General features: G+C 43.1%; 2 protein-coding genes across 6 annotated transcripts in view; one reads left to right on the forward strand and one right to left on the reverse strand.

Moving 5' to 3' along the window:
- The window catches only part of GINS1 (GINS complex subunit 1), a 34,625-nt gene extending 31,102 nt beyond the window's left edge, over positions 1–3,523 (forward strand). For both annotated transcript variants that reach the window (XM_080683442.1, XM_080683441.1), the window contains exons 6-7: positions 606–680; positions 3,249–3,523. In XM_080683442.1, the coding sequence (XP_080539568.1) occupies positions 606–680; positions 3,249–3,317 (144 nt within the window). In that variant the 3' untranslated portion in view covers positions 3,318–3,523. The remainder of the gene's footprint in view (positions 1–605; positions 681–3,248) is intronic.
- Positions 3,524–9,816: 6,293 nt separating this feature from the next.
- NINL (ninein like) overlaps positions 9,817–15,463 on the reverse strand; it is a 148,400-nt gene continuing 142,753 nt past the window's right edge. For all 4 annotated transcript variants that reach the window (XM_080685886.1, XM_080685885.1, XM_080685888.1 and 1 more), the window contains one exon: positions 9,817–10,704. In XM_080685886.1, coding sequence (XP_080542012.1) covers positions 10,513–10,704 — 192 coding nt within the window. In that variant the 3' untranslated portion in view covers positions 9,817–10,512. The remainder of the gene's footprint in view (positions 10,705–15,463) is intronic.

The raw sequence follows: 15,463 nt of genomic DNA on the forward strand, positions 1-15,463 counted from the left end.
TAGAGGGTCTGTCAAAAGGCAATCTTATGCCTCCCACCTTCTGACTAAGAACCTCTCCTGATTCTTATAACATGAGTCTGCATCTGCTCTTCCATAGTTTACTTGTAAGTATTTTTGGGAAAGAGTTTGTCAAATGAAATTGGAAAAATCTTTTTAAAACAAGTTTTGCAGACTCACCTATGGTCTGTTTTCAGATATTGATATTTCATGGAAGGGAACCATAAAGAGGCAGGTTGGAATTGATCTAAAGCATTCTCTTTTCTTTGTAAATATATATTTCAACTGCTTGGTAGTTCAGGATTTGCAGAGGGAAAAGAACGCAGTGATGTGTCTCCCCTTAGCAGCTCCCTGGGTTTCCTTGCTGTCAGCACAACAAACACATACATTTGGCGATTTAGCCATTCTTCTTCCTCTTCATCAAAACTGGACAGTTAGAACCACTAGCATACCACAGTAGGAGTACTAGGCCCAAGTACACAGAGAATATACAAGCCAACAGAAAACCTAATACTTTTACTTTGTGAGTATTTAGATAATCCTTAATTACTTTGTCGTCATTTCATACTAAAAAATAATTTAGATAAAACATCAGTTTTTCCTTTCAGGTGCGATGTCTAAAGGACTATGGAGAATTTGAAGTTGATGATGGTACTTCAGTCCTATTAAAAAAAAATAGCCAGGTATTTCTTGTCTAAAGATACTTTAAATCTTGTAAGAGTGTTGCATGATGGAAACGTTGAAAGCCGTAACAAAATAAACATCACCTTGTGATAGTCATTTATATCTAGGCGTTATGTTTAGTGTAAGACTACTTTTTATAAATATAAAGAAAGGTTGAGGGAAATGTTACATATACAAAGAAAAAGTTAATTAATTTCCTAGAATATTGCTTGTATTTAACACTAAGTCTCTTCCAGGGAAATGATCACAGTAGGCTTTATTCTAGTTAAGCACTGTGAAAATGTTGGATTTAGCTCCTTTGAATTATATTTTAACAGGTGATAAGCACTGATTTTTAGCTTGTACTTTACATTATAAACCCTAGTTCTTTAGCAAACAAATAATGAGATAGATCAAAATTTTCTAACTAATATATTAACAAAATTTAATAGGGAAAGACTAAAACTGTGAAGTTGTAACTGCAATCAAATTTTTCCTTACAAAATAATCTCAACATTTATTGTTTCCTTAGATATCTTCAAGTTCCCAGTAGTTTAATTTCACATTAGCTAAATTTATCCTATTTCAATTTTTTTAGTCACATTAATACAGGAGGAAAAATGACTTAATGAAAACCACTTTATCTTCCATCTTGTTATCAGCCGGTTAGTGTCTAATGAGCCTATGTCTTTGCTTATGCCTGGAGCAAAAGCATGCTTCAGGTTTTGTGGTTCTTGGACTAATTTCCTTAAGAGAGGGTGACTTGATCTCTTATTTTACGAATACCCTTAGAGCTTTGAGTAGCTTCCTAAAACAAAGATTGAATATTTTAAAGACAGATTTTCAGGGCACACTAAAATCTCTCTTTGTTAAGGCAAAATTTCCCTCCCAGTGTCCTCTTGGAAGTAGGATACTAATGAATTGAATATACTAATGGATTATTAATACTGATAAATTAATGCTTTCATAAAAATCTGTATTTCTGGAGGCCCCAGTATGAAGCTCTGGTTCACAAGAATAAAGCTTATCCTCATAAAGCAAGAGATGAGAAAATGTCACTTTTCCCTAAACACTGTCCTGTGGTTGAATTTTTTTCTCAAGCTCATGGCTGATCTTCCCACCAGTATGCCCAGATGGTGGTGATCGCTCAGTGGCAGGGAGTACCTGGGTAGGGCTGGGGCAAGTGGAAACCCACTGAGCCCCTCGTCCTGCTTCTGTGTTAGTTGTTTTCTGTGTGGACCATGCAGAAGCCTTCCCCTTGGTGATGCTTGTAACTTAGTTTTTCAGTATCGCCCCACCCTTCATTATAAAAATGGGAACAAAATTTAAAAACATAATCTACTATAGTTGGTATTAAGAGGCTTCTAAAAATGTCTGACCACATCTAAAATCAGTTTTCTATGGAATCTGTCCATATTATATAAAATATTAATGAGATATTTTCTTACCATACATCCATTTATGCTTATCAATATGGCAAACATTTATCTGTTTGTCTAGAAATCAGAACCCCCTCTTTTTAAAAGAAATTGGAATAACTTTTAAACAACTCAATATGTCCCCCCTTTTTTTTTCTTTTGGGGTAGTGGTGGTGATAGGCCCCCTTTTTTATATTATTCATTCTAAAGACTTTAATAATTCAGTTAACTTGTTAGGTAAAAGCCCTTGGCCTGTGTGTTTTCATGACAGGTTTGGAGGCATTTATTTGGTCATGGGTCTTGCATAAGACGTTTGAGTTTCTGAGGAGGGACCTTCAGGTGCACAGTGCTGCTGAAGTTACATTTAGCTTCCTTGAATAGTTTTGATATTTCTCCTACTGCTTTATTTTCTAAGGCTATTTGCTCTGTACTTTCTAATGTACTAATTTTTTATTTTTACTGAAGTATGTCTTTCTTTGAGATTTCTTTGCTCACATGAGCTTGCTTCCTGTTCCTCCTCACTCCAAAGTTTAGGAAATGTTTACTTCTGTTTTAACCCCCTGTATGTGTTGAGAGGGAATCAGACAAGAAGACTCCTTTCCACTTCAGAATGAGAATCAGCACCCTGTCAGGACATGGAAGACGAGCATTAGCTGAGCCCTGGTGTCTTCACAACAGTGTTAACAGCACCTATTTCATAGGTTACAATTCTTCTAATTTTTGAAAAGGACAAAGAGAAAAGTTGTCACTTGTTATTAGAATAAATGTTCAGACTCAAATCCTAAAAAAGGTTTAATGGAGACGTTTCCTTGTTGGTCTTCCTAATGAATTGTACAACTTGTCATCGGGTGCCTAAAAATCTCACCTACCTGGGTTTTCTGTGCATGAATTCAAAATGCAAACTCTAAGGAAAATACCAACTAGAATTCAGAAGTCTTTAAATTTAACTTAAACAAGCTATGAATTTGCTTATAAAATCAGAATTCAGTACAGTTCTGCATACCATCAGTTTCAGTAGATGAAAACAGCAGATATGCTATAACTTTAACTTTTAATTATATAACTGTTGGAATTTGAATAACATATATTCAGTTGCTGCTTTTTAATGATGTAAAATGTAATTTAAAACTTACAATCATTTCTCTTTCTTTCCCCCACCTGTTCACTCAGCACTTTCTACCTCGATGGAAGTGTGAGCCGCTGATTAGACAAGGTGTTCTGGAGCATGTCCTGTGGTGACCTCATTCTGTGGTACAAGGCTATACCCATGCACAACACTTACACACTTCCTTCTCCCTTCCCTTATGCCCACCCGTCTCTGGTTTTAAAGGTTACAGACACTCTTTAATATAACCAGGAATACTCAGCTGAGAATGGTTTGTTTTGTATTGTATAGGATTCTTTTTTGTAATCTGCATCTATAATTATAACATTCCTACAGTTACAATGTCTGTGTGGTGTTTTTTTTCCATGAAAGTATTTATTACACTTGAATCCTTTTTTAAAAAAATATATTTTTATTGATTTCAGAGAGGAAGGGAGAGAGAGAGAGAGAAACATTAATGATGAGAGAGACTCATTGATCGGCTGCCTCCTGCATGCCCCACACTGGGGATCAAGTCCACAACCTGGGCATGTGCCCTTGACCGGAATCGAACCCGTGACCCTTCTGCCCACAAGCCAGCGCTCTAGCCACTGTGCCAAACCAGCTAGGGTTACACTTGAATCTTTTAAACAATAAGAGTTACCTTTGGCTGTTCTGGGATAAAGTAGGTCCCTGTGCATCTTGTGTTATTTCTGACAGTGTGCATTGTATAAGCCAGGGAGCTGAATTTCTGGAATATGTGTTTTCAGATGACGTGGGCAAGTGGAGATGGTGGTCTTTAAGTGTTTTCTGTATATGTAATGTTTAATGACAACTGCCTGGCTATTTGGGAAGGAAGAAGTAAGGACACAATGAGTTTGCCCATTTCCAGCAGTGGTGGGTGGTCTGGCTCATGCCTGCCTGTGAGCTTGTTAGGGTGAGCACCAGTATCACCACTTTGAAAAGGAAAATAGAAGTTGGGGCTAGGAAAGAAACTTTGTACAGTGTTCCCCCAGATTCACATTGACAGAAAAGTCACATAAGAGTTGGTCAGCTAAAGGGGGGCAGTTTCTATTGTCTGATGAACTATGAATGGTAGGGGTTGGAGAGGCACAAAGTGGTCCGCCTGGTGGTCAGTGGCCTTTCCCCACTAATCCCCTCCATTACCAGCCCAGTAATATGAAAGAGGCTTTCAAATGTAAAAGACTCCAGAAGCCTGGTACCTGGTACATACTATACATGCAGGGGTTTTTTTTTGTGTGTGTTTTTTTTAAATATATTTTATTGATTTGTTACAGAGAGGAAGGGAGAGGGATAGAGAATTAGAAACATCGATGAGAGAGAGACGTCGATCAGCTGCCTCCTGCACACCCCCGACTGGGCATGTGCCTGCAACCAAGGTACATGCCCTTGACCGGAATCGAACCTGGGACCCTTCAGTCTGTAGGCCGACGCTCTATCCACTGAGCCAAACCGGTTAGGGCTGCAGTTTTGTTTTTATATAAGGGAATGTTTCTGGCCAAAATCAAGTCAGAGAGAGGCTTTACCTAGGATGTGGATCTGTATGTTTTCATAATAGACCGACTTAGGTCAGTAGGCTCCCCTCTGCAGATTATTTTCATTATTGAAAATGATTTCTCCCCATTGCTTTGGTAGCCAGATCAGATTTTCAGCTAAATTTCTGCTGATAATAAGGAAAATTTCTCTAGTGAATGGGATCAATAACGTTGACATTTTAACTGTGGGTCTATAGTCACTTCCCTCCTTTATATTTACTCCCAGAGCATAGGGAAACATGTAGACAAGCGAGCCTCCTGTCTTTGTGTGGTCTCTCCATGTGGTGTTTTCCAGCAAGCTGGCTGGGCTTCCTACCTGGCAGCTCAGGACTCCCACAGTGCTAAGGATGGAAGTGGGCATTGTTAGAGTTCTGAAAGGCTAGGCCTGGTACTGGGCTAGCACTGCTTCGCTGCGTTCCTCATTGGGTATGTATGGTCACAGGATGCACAGAGGAGTGAAGGGACTCATGAGCCACATGAAGGTGGGAACACTCAGTAGCTACCAGCTTTGGTGTCAGCGTCTGGTGTATCAAATGAGTTATTTGTTCCTTTGCCTATTTTAAATAGAAATGTAATAGCTTTAATAATGATAGAGCCATCTGGGTATGAACCTTGGGGAGAGATGTTGATATTTATTATATATTTTTTCCAGCGTTAAAAGAACTGTGTGTTGTTGGCATAACCCCACTGGATTTGATTTAAAATTTTGTTTATAATTTTGTATGTATGTTCATGAGGGGTATTGGTCTGAAATGTTCTTTTCTTGTCATGTCTATGAGTAACTCTGTCATATAATGAGCTGAGAAATACCTCTTCCTCTTCAATTTTTTCGAAGAGTTTCGTGGACTTGATATTATGTCTTCCATAAATGTTTACTAGAATTCACATTTAAAACATCTGGGCCTGGAGTTTCTTTGTAGGAAGGTTAACCACAATTTCAATTTCTCTCATAGATATAGGGCTATTCAGCTTATTTTTCTAATTGATAATTTTCATCTGCTCCATTATATCTAAGTTACTGAATTAGTGCTGTTTATAATATTATCATAGATTTTTGTAATGATGTCCCTGTCTTCCTGATGTTGGTAAATTTTTTTTCTCTTTATCATGATTATCCTGGCTAAGGGTTTACCAATTTAATATTAATGTTCTCAAAGAACCAGCCTTTGGCTTCATTGGCTTTTCCCGTTTTTTGTTTTGTTTTCTGTTGCAGGGACCAACAAACTTTTTCTGTATCTTAGCCTTTGTAGGCCAGAGTTTCATGGCTGCTGCTACAGCACAAAAGCAGGCAGAGACAATACATACATGAATGGGTGTAGTCGTGCCAATCAAACTTTATAAAAACAGGCTACAGGGCTGGGCTTGACCTATAAGCATGTAGTTTGCCAACCTGTTGTTCTGTTCCTTAACTTCTACTGTGATCTTCATTATTTCCTTTCTTCTGATTACTTGGGGTTTAACTTTCTCTTCTTTTTTCCATTACTTAAGGTGGAAGCTGAGGTCATTGCTTCTTTTCTAATACAAGTATTTAGTGCTATGAATTTTCCCTTAAGTAATGCTCCATCCCACAAAGTTTAGTATGTTGCATTTTTATTTTTATTCAGTTTGAAATATTTTCTGATTTTTATTTCTTCTTTGCTTTGTGTGTTATTTATCAGTGTGTTATTCATTTTTCAAATATTTAGGGATTTTCAAGATATCATTCTGGGCTTGATTTCTAATTTAATTTCATTGTGGTCAGAGAACATACTTTATATGACTTGAATCCTTTTCATTTTTTGAGACTTGTTTCAAGGCCCAGAATTTGGTCTAGTTTGGTAAATGTTCCAGGTGCACTTCTGCTATTGTTGGCTGTTGGATTCTATAAACATCATTTGGTTATTAGTGTTATTCAGGTATATTAGATTAAATCTCCTTGTTACTCCAGTCCCAGCCAGAAGCCTAAAGTGAATGAAGACGTGTATCCTTTGAGTTTTGTTTTGTTTTAATTGATTTCAGAGAGAGGAAGGGAGAAGGAGAAAGAGATAGAAAAATCAATGATGAGAGAGAATAATTTATTGACTGCCTCCTGCATGCCCCCTACCGAGGATCCAGCCCGCAACCCGGCACGTGTTCTGACCAGGAATTGAATTGTGACCTCCTAGTTCATGGGTCAACACTTAACTACTGACCCACACCAGCTGGGCTAGCCTTTGAGGTTTTTTTTGTTCTTTTTGTTTGTTTGTTTGTTTGTTTGTTTGTTTGTTTTTAACACTTAGAATATTTTATTGACTTTAGGTAAGTAGGGAACAATTTCTTGCATTTATACTTTTTAAGATATTTCACCTCATTGAAAACCAAGACAAATGTTACATTACAGACGTGGAACTTTCATGTGTTTGCTGCCCTTGGTTGAGAAAATGTCCAGCTCTTTCCTACAATGTGCTTCTGATTTACAGCTAACCAACAAAAGGTGTATGCCCCAAATTTCCACTCGCTGCCATTGACTTCTGGCCAGAAACAAACTTCTTTGCAGCATTTATGACATCACCGTAGCCTTTGAGTTTTGACCAATGTATACACCCATGTAACCCAAACTATATTGAGACTTGCTGGGGTGTGTTTTTTTTAGTATATTTTTTATTGATTTCAGAGAGAAAGGGAGAAGGAGAGAGGTATAGAAACATCAGTGATAAGAGATAATCATTGATCGACTGCCTCCTGCACACCCCACACTGGGGATTGAACCCGCAACCTGGGCATGTGCCCTGACCGGGAATTGAACCATGACCTCCTGGTTCATAGGTCGATGCTCAACCACTGAGCCACGCCGGCCGGGCGAGACTTGATGTTTTAATAACTGGGAGGACTAATCCCCTTTCATTTTTGTTGGTTTTTTTTTTTTCCAGTTTCTCATATTATTTAATTTGTTTATCTAATTGTACATATAAACTTTAGAACTGCCCAATTCTGGGACAAAGCGTTGATTGGGCAGTTTGTATTTTTATTGGGAATATATTACATTAATCAGTTAATGTTGTTGAGTCTTCCTTTCCAAGAACTGAGCTTTCCACTTATTCCAGTCTTTGGGTCTTTCCATGGTGCCTTAAGGTTTTTCACATACGTATAGTAAATATACAGATAGAAGGGGATGGGCTCACTAGCTGCAAGACAGCGGTTGCTTTCAGGAAGGGAGAGAGTGAAATGTAGAAGACTGGGTTGTTTGGTTTGTTTGTTAATATTTTTATTGATTTCAGAGAGGAAGGGAGAGGGGGAGATAGAAACATCAATGATGAGAGAATCATTGATCAGCTGCCCCCTGCATGCCCCCTACTGGGGATTGAGCCTGCAACCCAGGCAATTTCCCTTGACTGGAATCAAACCTGGGACCCTTCTGTCCACAGGCCAACACTATATCCACTGAGCCAAACCGGCTAGGGCTAGCAGAATGTTTTTTAGTGCATCTAGTTGATGGGCACAGGAATGTTTCTTATAAAAACTACTATAGGCCCAGAGCATGGATTCGTGCACTGGTGGGGTCCCTCGGCGTAGCCTGCAGGAGATCAGGCCAAAATAGCCAGTCCAACGCTGCCTGCAGCTTCTGCTCACCCTGGCCCCACTGTGCCTGCTGCCCCCACCGCTCGGTAGGCTCGCTGCCGCTCCGGTCTCCGGGCTGTTGCAGCCAGCCATGAGCCCTGTGTCTGGTGCCTGTTGGTCAACTGAGCAGCGCTCCCGCTGTGGGAGCGCACTGACCACCAGGGGGCAGCTGTTGTGTTGAACATCTTCCCTCTGGTGGTCAGTGCGTGTCATAGTGACCAGTTGTTCAGTTGTTTGGTTGTTCGGTCGCTTAGGCTTTTATATAGATAGATGTTTCTGTTCTAGCCAGTTTTGCTCAGTGGATAAAGCATGAGCCAGCGTTTGATTCTGGTCAAGAGCATATACCTCGGTTGCAGGCTCAATCCCTGGCCCTGGTCGGGAGTGTTTGTGGGAGGCAACCAATCGATGTGTCTCTCTCACATCCATGTTTCTCTTGTTTCTCCCACTCTCTCTAAAAATCAATGGAAAAATATTCTCGAGTGAGGATTAACAACAACAAAAAAAAAAACCACCTATTTTTCTATATGTTTGAGATATTTTATTTAAAAAAATTAAGCCCTGGGTTTAATTGGTTGGAGCATTGTCCCATACACCAAAAAGGTTGTGGGTTCAACTCAAGGTCAGGTGCGTATGGGAGGCAACCAATCCTTGTTTCTCTTTCACATCGATGTTTCTCTCTCTTTCAAAATCAATAAACATACTAGTATCCTTGGTTGAAGAGATCAGCTGAGGAAAAGCTGCAAACAGCATAACTTGGAAACATTCCCAACTGTGTACGTGCCAAAGAAGCACATTCTGCAAACAGATGTGCTCCCTCTTGCCTGCAAACAGGGAGGGTGGGTTTGGCCACAAGGGAATGACCTTTAAAGCTATTCTTTAAAGTTATGGGTCCCCTACCCACACAGTTTTCCCAGGCTTGTTTGGATGGCGGTTATCAGTAGAATGAGAGCAACCTTTCATAGCTTAACAAGAAGTCTGTAACTATTTACTGAGATTTGCTGTACTGAGAATTTGTCCTTCTGCTCTGTCTCTCCCTTAGAGATTAAGAGGAACAAAGAATACATTCCTCTTGACAGACCTCCTATTCAGTGTTTTGTGTATAAAAGGCATTACGCAGTTAATAAACTTGCTGCAGTCTTCACCGAGCTCGGCGTCTGTCTTGTCTGTGTGTATGTTGTCTGTCATTTCGTCATCCCTCATTTTATTAAAACAGGTTGCAACACTTGGATGAGGATTTAAAAAATTGGCTCTGGCTGGTGTGATCAGTGGGTAGAGCATTGTCCCATGCACTGAAGGGTCTCGTGTTCCATTCTGGGTCTAGGGCACATACCTGGGTTGAGGGTTCGCTCCCTGGCCCCAGTCAGGGCCCCTGCGGGAGGCAACCAATTGACGTTTCTCTTTCTTCCTCTCCTCCCTCCCTCCCTCCCTCCCTCCCTTCTATTCTCTCTGAAAAAGCAATGGGGAAAAAATATCTTTAGGTGAGAAATAACAAAGAAAATTAAAAACAAACTTAGAAGTTGAATCAATTTTAATAGAAAAATTTATTGCAAATAGTGACTTCATATTACAGTAGTTTATTCTGATAAACCAAATGACCATAATTTGTGTATTTTGGATATAAAACTATACTTTTTAAAAACTATATAATACAATTTCCAGTGTGAGGACATTTCAAGGAGGAAAAGATTGCATTCGCAATAAATATCATTATCCCTGAGCATACAGACTTAAAATAAGCATTGTCCAAACACCTTCCCATGGTGCAGCAGTCCCTAAAAGGGCTCCCCTCCTTTGTCCCTTACAGTCACAGAGTGAAGCCTTTTTGGAATTTTTGTATAGACTCGCCATTAAGAATACTAATGATTTAAACTCAAAGCAGTAACAGTGGAATGGTAAAACTGCAGAGCTCTAATTTTGCATTTTCATCTCTGCAGCCAAAGTCAAAAGCACAACATTGATATTGTTTTACTTTATCATTGTCTTTTAGTCATTCTTTGCTGAGAGCCCCCATGATCTGATTTCACTGGTAACTAAGCACAATTGGAAATTACCTTGAACTACTAATAAAGATGTAGTCTTTTCCAGCATGTCTGTTTCCCCAGCATCTGGCTCATATGTCCAGGGGTGCATGGCCAATAAACCATAGAAAATTATGGCATCACAGTGGCTTAATTTTAAAAGACACTCTTCCAAAATGAATTTCAGGAAAACAAGCAATCTACACAAAGAAGGATGCTGAAGTTATTCTACAGATTAGTTTGTTGAGAGCTCTTACTTTTTCTTCCAAGATTCGGTTTTCTTTCTCAGCCCCTCGTTGCTTCTCTTCAGTGACCTGAAGTGCTTTCATCAGGTGAGCATTTTCCACATAGAGCTCCTTGAGCAGCAAATCAGATTTTGTGTTCTTCTCAAACTAGAGAGGGAAGAAAGCCATACTTTATTGTGAATCTATCGCAGAAATGCTACACAACCCTTTACTCTTCCATCGTTATTCAAACCATATTTTGGGATTCTTACAGATCTGATACAAACATTGGATGTCATAGCAATTTTTGTTATCTTGGCATGAGACAGGAAATTGAGAATCTGAGGAACTATGTAGTAGAGAATATTTAAGTCAACTTTATCAGAGATATTACCATGAAATGAAGACATGAAAGGCCAAAATCTTAGGTCTCAAAAAGAACTGTTCTGGGCAATATAAAACAAGGAAATTGTCAAGAGTGCCAAAAATGTGTTGTTCATCCAAGTGTGCTCTGTAAGCCCATCTTGTCACCCAGGACACTGAGGCACTGCACTCACCCTCACAGACCGGTGCAGTCACCACACACAACAGCCACCGGGATATCAGCGATGGGGACACAAGGCCTCTAGTCATGAGTCCTTGTTCAAGATACAAAGACAAGGACGTCCTAACCTTGTGCTTCTTTTTCTTTTTTTCAAATATATTTTATCGATTTTTTATAGAGAAGAAGGGAGAGGGAGAGAGAGCCAGAAACATCGATGAGAGAGAAACATCGATCAGCCGCCTCCTGCATACCCCCCACTGGGGATGTGCCCGAAACCAAGGTACATGCCCTTGATCGGAACCGAACCTGGGACCCTTCAGTCTGCAGGCCGACGCTCTATCCACTGATCCAAACCGGCTAGGGCCTGACTTTGTGCTTCTTAAGTCAACACTGAATTCATTCATTCACAGAGCACCCCTCATTGCTCTAACAGCAACCCTTCTCTCATGGAGCACATATTCTAGTGGACAGAGACAGATTAGAAACACATGCAGTGTGTCAGGTGGTGAGAAGTGCTAAGAGGAAAACCAGACAGCTGAGGAGGGTTCCATTTTGGTTAGAACAGAGGGTGTCTCTGTATGACATTTGAACAGGTCTGAAAAAGCACGGGAGTAAGTCCCGAGGCTGGCTAGGCTTTAACATTCCAGGCAGAGGGAGGAATAAGTAGTAAGAGCCAGAGCGTGCATGCTGGGGTGACAGGATGGCCAGCAGGCCTGTGACAAGGAAATCACCTACCAGGCTGCCTGTGCAGGGCACAAATCCTGCAGAACCTTTGAGGTCACTGTAAAAGCTCTGCCTTTTACTCTAAGGGACCTGGGAAAAAAGGTTCCAAGCAGAGGAGGGCCAGCACCTCAACCACATTTGGTGAGGATTGTTTGCTGCTCCAGGGTTGGTAACAGATTAGAGCTCTGGGGTTGGTAATAGATTAGAGGAGGAAATAAGACATGCCAGTTAGGACACCAAAGATGAAGGTGAGAGCAGTGGGGGTGGGGCTGTCTCCACTCTGAAGGCAGAACTGGTGGACTAGATGGAGACGGGGTGGGTGGGGGAAGGAGCCCACCACACTCCAAGGTTTTGGATCTAAGTCAATGGCAAGTGAACCAAAGACAACTCTTTGAAGGTATTTCTGTGAAGAGCAGAGAACTGGTAAGATCAAGCCTCCTTAAGGTTTGTGTTGGGTGGCAGCCAGGGCCCCAGAGGAAGGAGATAGGCGTGGGTTCAGGCAAGGTGACACGGGCTAGGTCTAGGTGTGCATGGCCCGAGTGCAGTGCACGTTTGCTTTGGGCACTTCAGGTCTTCCAAGGACAGCTGAGAGAAGAGGTGCTGGAGGTCAGAAGGGAGGGAGAGGGCTCAGAGTGCTAGCAAGCCAGGAGGTGTGGGCAGCTCTGGTGGGCAAAAGCCACAAGATTAAACTAGAACTGATTTTGCCAGGTGAGGAAGCACACAGTGTGCAAATGAGTGACTATAAGGGGAGTCAGAATCTGCCATTGGGAGGAAAAGTGAGGACCAGGGAGACAGTGAGAGGGTTAGTGGGTGACAGAGCAAAGCCAGGAAGGTAGACAAGGAGGGGGACAGGCCTCAAAGAGTGTTAGATTCCCAGTCAGGGCACATGGAGGAAGGAGGAGATAGGGGTGGGTCCAGGCAAGGTGAGGACTAACAAACAAAGAAACCAGTGTGGGGTGTGCAGGAGGCAGCCCATCAATGACTCTCTCATCATTGATGTTTCTATCTCTCTCTCCCTCTCCCTTCTTAAAAAAAGAAAAAAATACACACATACACACATACTAGAGGCCCGTTGCACGAAGAGATTTGTGCAATAGGCCTTCCTTCCCTTGGCTTCCAGCACCAGTTTTCCTCCGGCACCCAGGACCCAGGCCTTCGCTCCGGCCGGAGTCTGCCGCCTTTGCTGCAGACTCCAACCAGAGTCTGCCTTCTTCGTCTTTGCTGCAGGCTCTGGCCAGAGTCTGCTGTCTTCGCAGCAGACTCAGGCCAGAGTCTGCCATCTTCATCTTTGCTGCAGACTTTGGAGTCTGCACTCTTCGTCTCCGCTGCGGCCAGAATGCCGCTCCTGTAGATCCCTTCGCCACCCCCCCGCTTCCCTCTCATAGCAGGCGTCCTGCCCTGCTCGGCCACTCCGCGCCTGGAGCAGCTGGGCAGCCGCCATATTTGTCCTTCTAATTTGCATATTCCCTCCTGATTGGCTGGTGGGCATAGCAGAGTGATGGTCAATTTGCATGTTTCTCTTTTATTAGTGTAGATATATAGATAGATCAGATCATTCTCTTACTTAAACTCTTCCAATAGCTTCTAATTATCTATCCTATATAATAAAAAGCCCAGTGAACATAATAGCAGAATGACCAGAACAACCACTTGACCAGTCACTATGAGGTGCACCGACCACCTCTTGGTCCCTTTCCCCTTGCTGGCAGGCTCCAATAGCCCAATGGCAAACAGGGACCCGGGGGTGGGTGGTGGGCAGTGCCAGGCCAAGGTCCCCGCCCTGCCAGTCGCCCCACACACAGAGGGCGACCCACAGTGGGGGTAGGGCTGGCAAGCGGGCAGGAACGGCTGACCTCTCAGTCCCTTCCCCTGGCCATCAGGCTCTGATAGCCTGATGGCAAATGGGGAACCAGGGTGGGTGGTGGCGGGGGGCGGGACTGGCTGCTGGCAGCTGGGGAAGATGGCCCTGATCACAGGCAAGGCCTGGGGACTGTACCTGCACACGAATTTCATGGGCCGGGCCTCTAGTCTCTATATATAAAAGCCTAAGCAACTGTTACGACTGAACAACCATAACGACTGGACGACCAGTCGCTATGATGTGCACTGACCACCGGGGGGCAGATGCTCAATGCAGGAGCTGCCCCCTGGTGGTCAGTGCACTCCCACAGCCAACCTCCTGTGGCCGGCCAACTGCCCACAGTCTCTCCCCCCCGGCCAGCTGGCCCCCATCAGCCCCTGGTGCTAAACTATTTGTTTACGACCTGCTTCTGGGCCGGGGTTTTGTACATAGCAGAGCAGCTCCCTCTCTGTGATCTATTGAAAGTCAGCCCTCAACACAGGGGTTTGTCTTGCTCCCATCCTCTCCCTTCCCCAGGGGCTGCCCGCCCACCACAGTGGCAGTGTGGTGGTGGCGAGGGAAGGAGGAGGGGGAGGCAGGGAACCATGCAGTGGTGGGGCAGCGTCACGTCTGTTCCTTCCGCACCCGGCCCAGTGACCATCGCCTCCTCTCCTGACCCCGCTGGGGCCTTTGGGCCCCAGGCTGGGTCAGGGAACCGGGGTCAGTGGCGGCAGATGTGGCCCCTTTCCCGGGGCGGGGGGGGGGGGGCGCGAAGGGCCAGCTCCCTCCTTGGATCCGGGGGCCAGGCCAACCTCCTGCAGTACCCCCCCCCCACGAATTTATGCACTGAGCCTGTAGTAATTAAAATAAAATTTGAACTACTGACTTTGATGGGACCCTGCCTACCTGTTCCTGCCCATCAGTTCACATGTGCTACAATGACTCTTCCCTTGCCATGCTTGGTCCCATCTAAGGACATTTACCTGCACTGCTCCCTCTGTGGAATGCACCTTGTTGGGGTTCTAGCATGTCCCCTACCATATGTGGAGACTGTCCCAGGAATTGGAGGTGCTATTGGCATTTAGCGCTATAATGCACAAGACAGTCCCACCCAATATGCATTCTCCCTTCTAAAATGCCAACCTGGCCTCTGTTGGGGGACACAGCTAGACCTTCCCATGGCTGGGCCATTAGGTGCCTGCCCCCATGCCATGTCCTGACTATCCTCACCAAATCCCAACCATCACTGTTTCCTTTTCTTACAACCTGAGGTCATTTACGTTACCTGCCTCTGCCTTTAGAACAGGGGTGGGCAAACTCTTTGACTCGAGGGCCACAATGGGTTCTTAAACTGGACCGGAGGGCCGGAACAAAAGCATGGATGGAGTGTTTGTGTGAACTAATATAAATTCAAAGTAAAGGAGCGGAGGAGAGAGCAAGAGAACCAGATAGAACAGCCGGATCCAGCCCGCAGGCCGTAGTTTGCCCATGGCTGCTTTAGAATGTAAGGTCCTTGAGGGCTTATCTCAATGTCTACCTAGGACAATGCCTTGATACTTAACAGGTGCTTGGAATGACTGAATGAACAAATGAAAACAGACATCTTTTCTGAGGTTATGCGAACACCTCAATATCTTAAAACAATTTTCAAAAGAAAATAAGCACAATGTATGTACAAATATAATGTAGGGTATTGTATATATTTAGTAAGATCAACTTTCTACTGATTGCTTTTAATTGTTAATCTGAAAAATCTACATGAATAAAGGAGTAAGATGCAAATTGACTGTACTTTCACAACGCCTACCAGCCAATCAGGA

The sequence above is a fragment of the Plecotus auritus genome, assembly GCF_963455305.1.
Source record: "Plecotus auritus genome assembly, chromosome: 8".
NCBI classification, from domain to species: Eukaryota; Metazoa; Chordata; class Mammalia; order Chiroptera; family Vespertilionidae; genus Plecotus; species Plecotus auritus.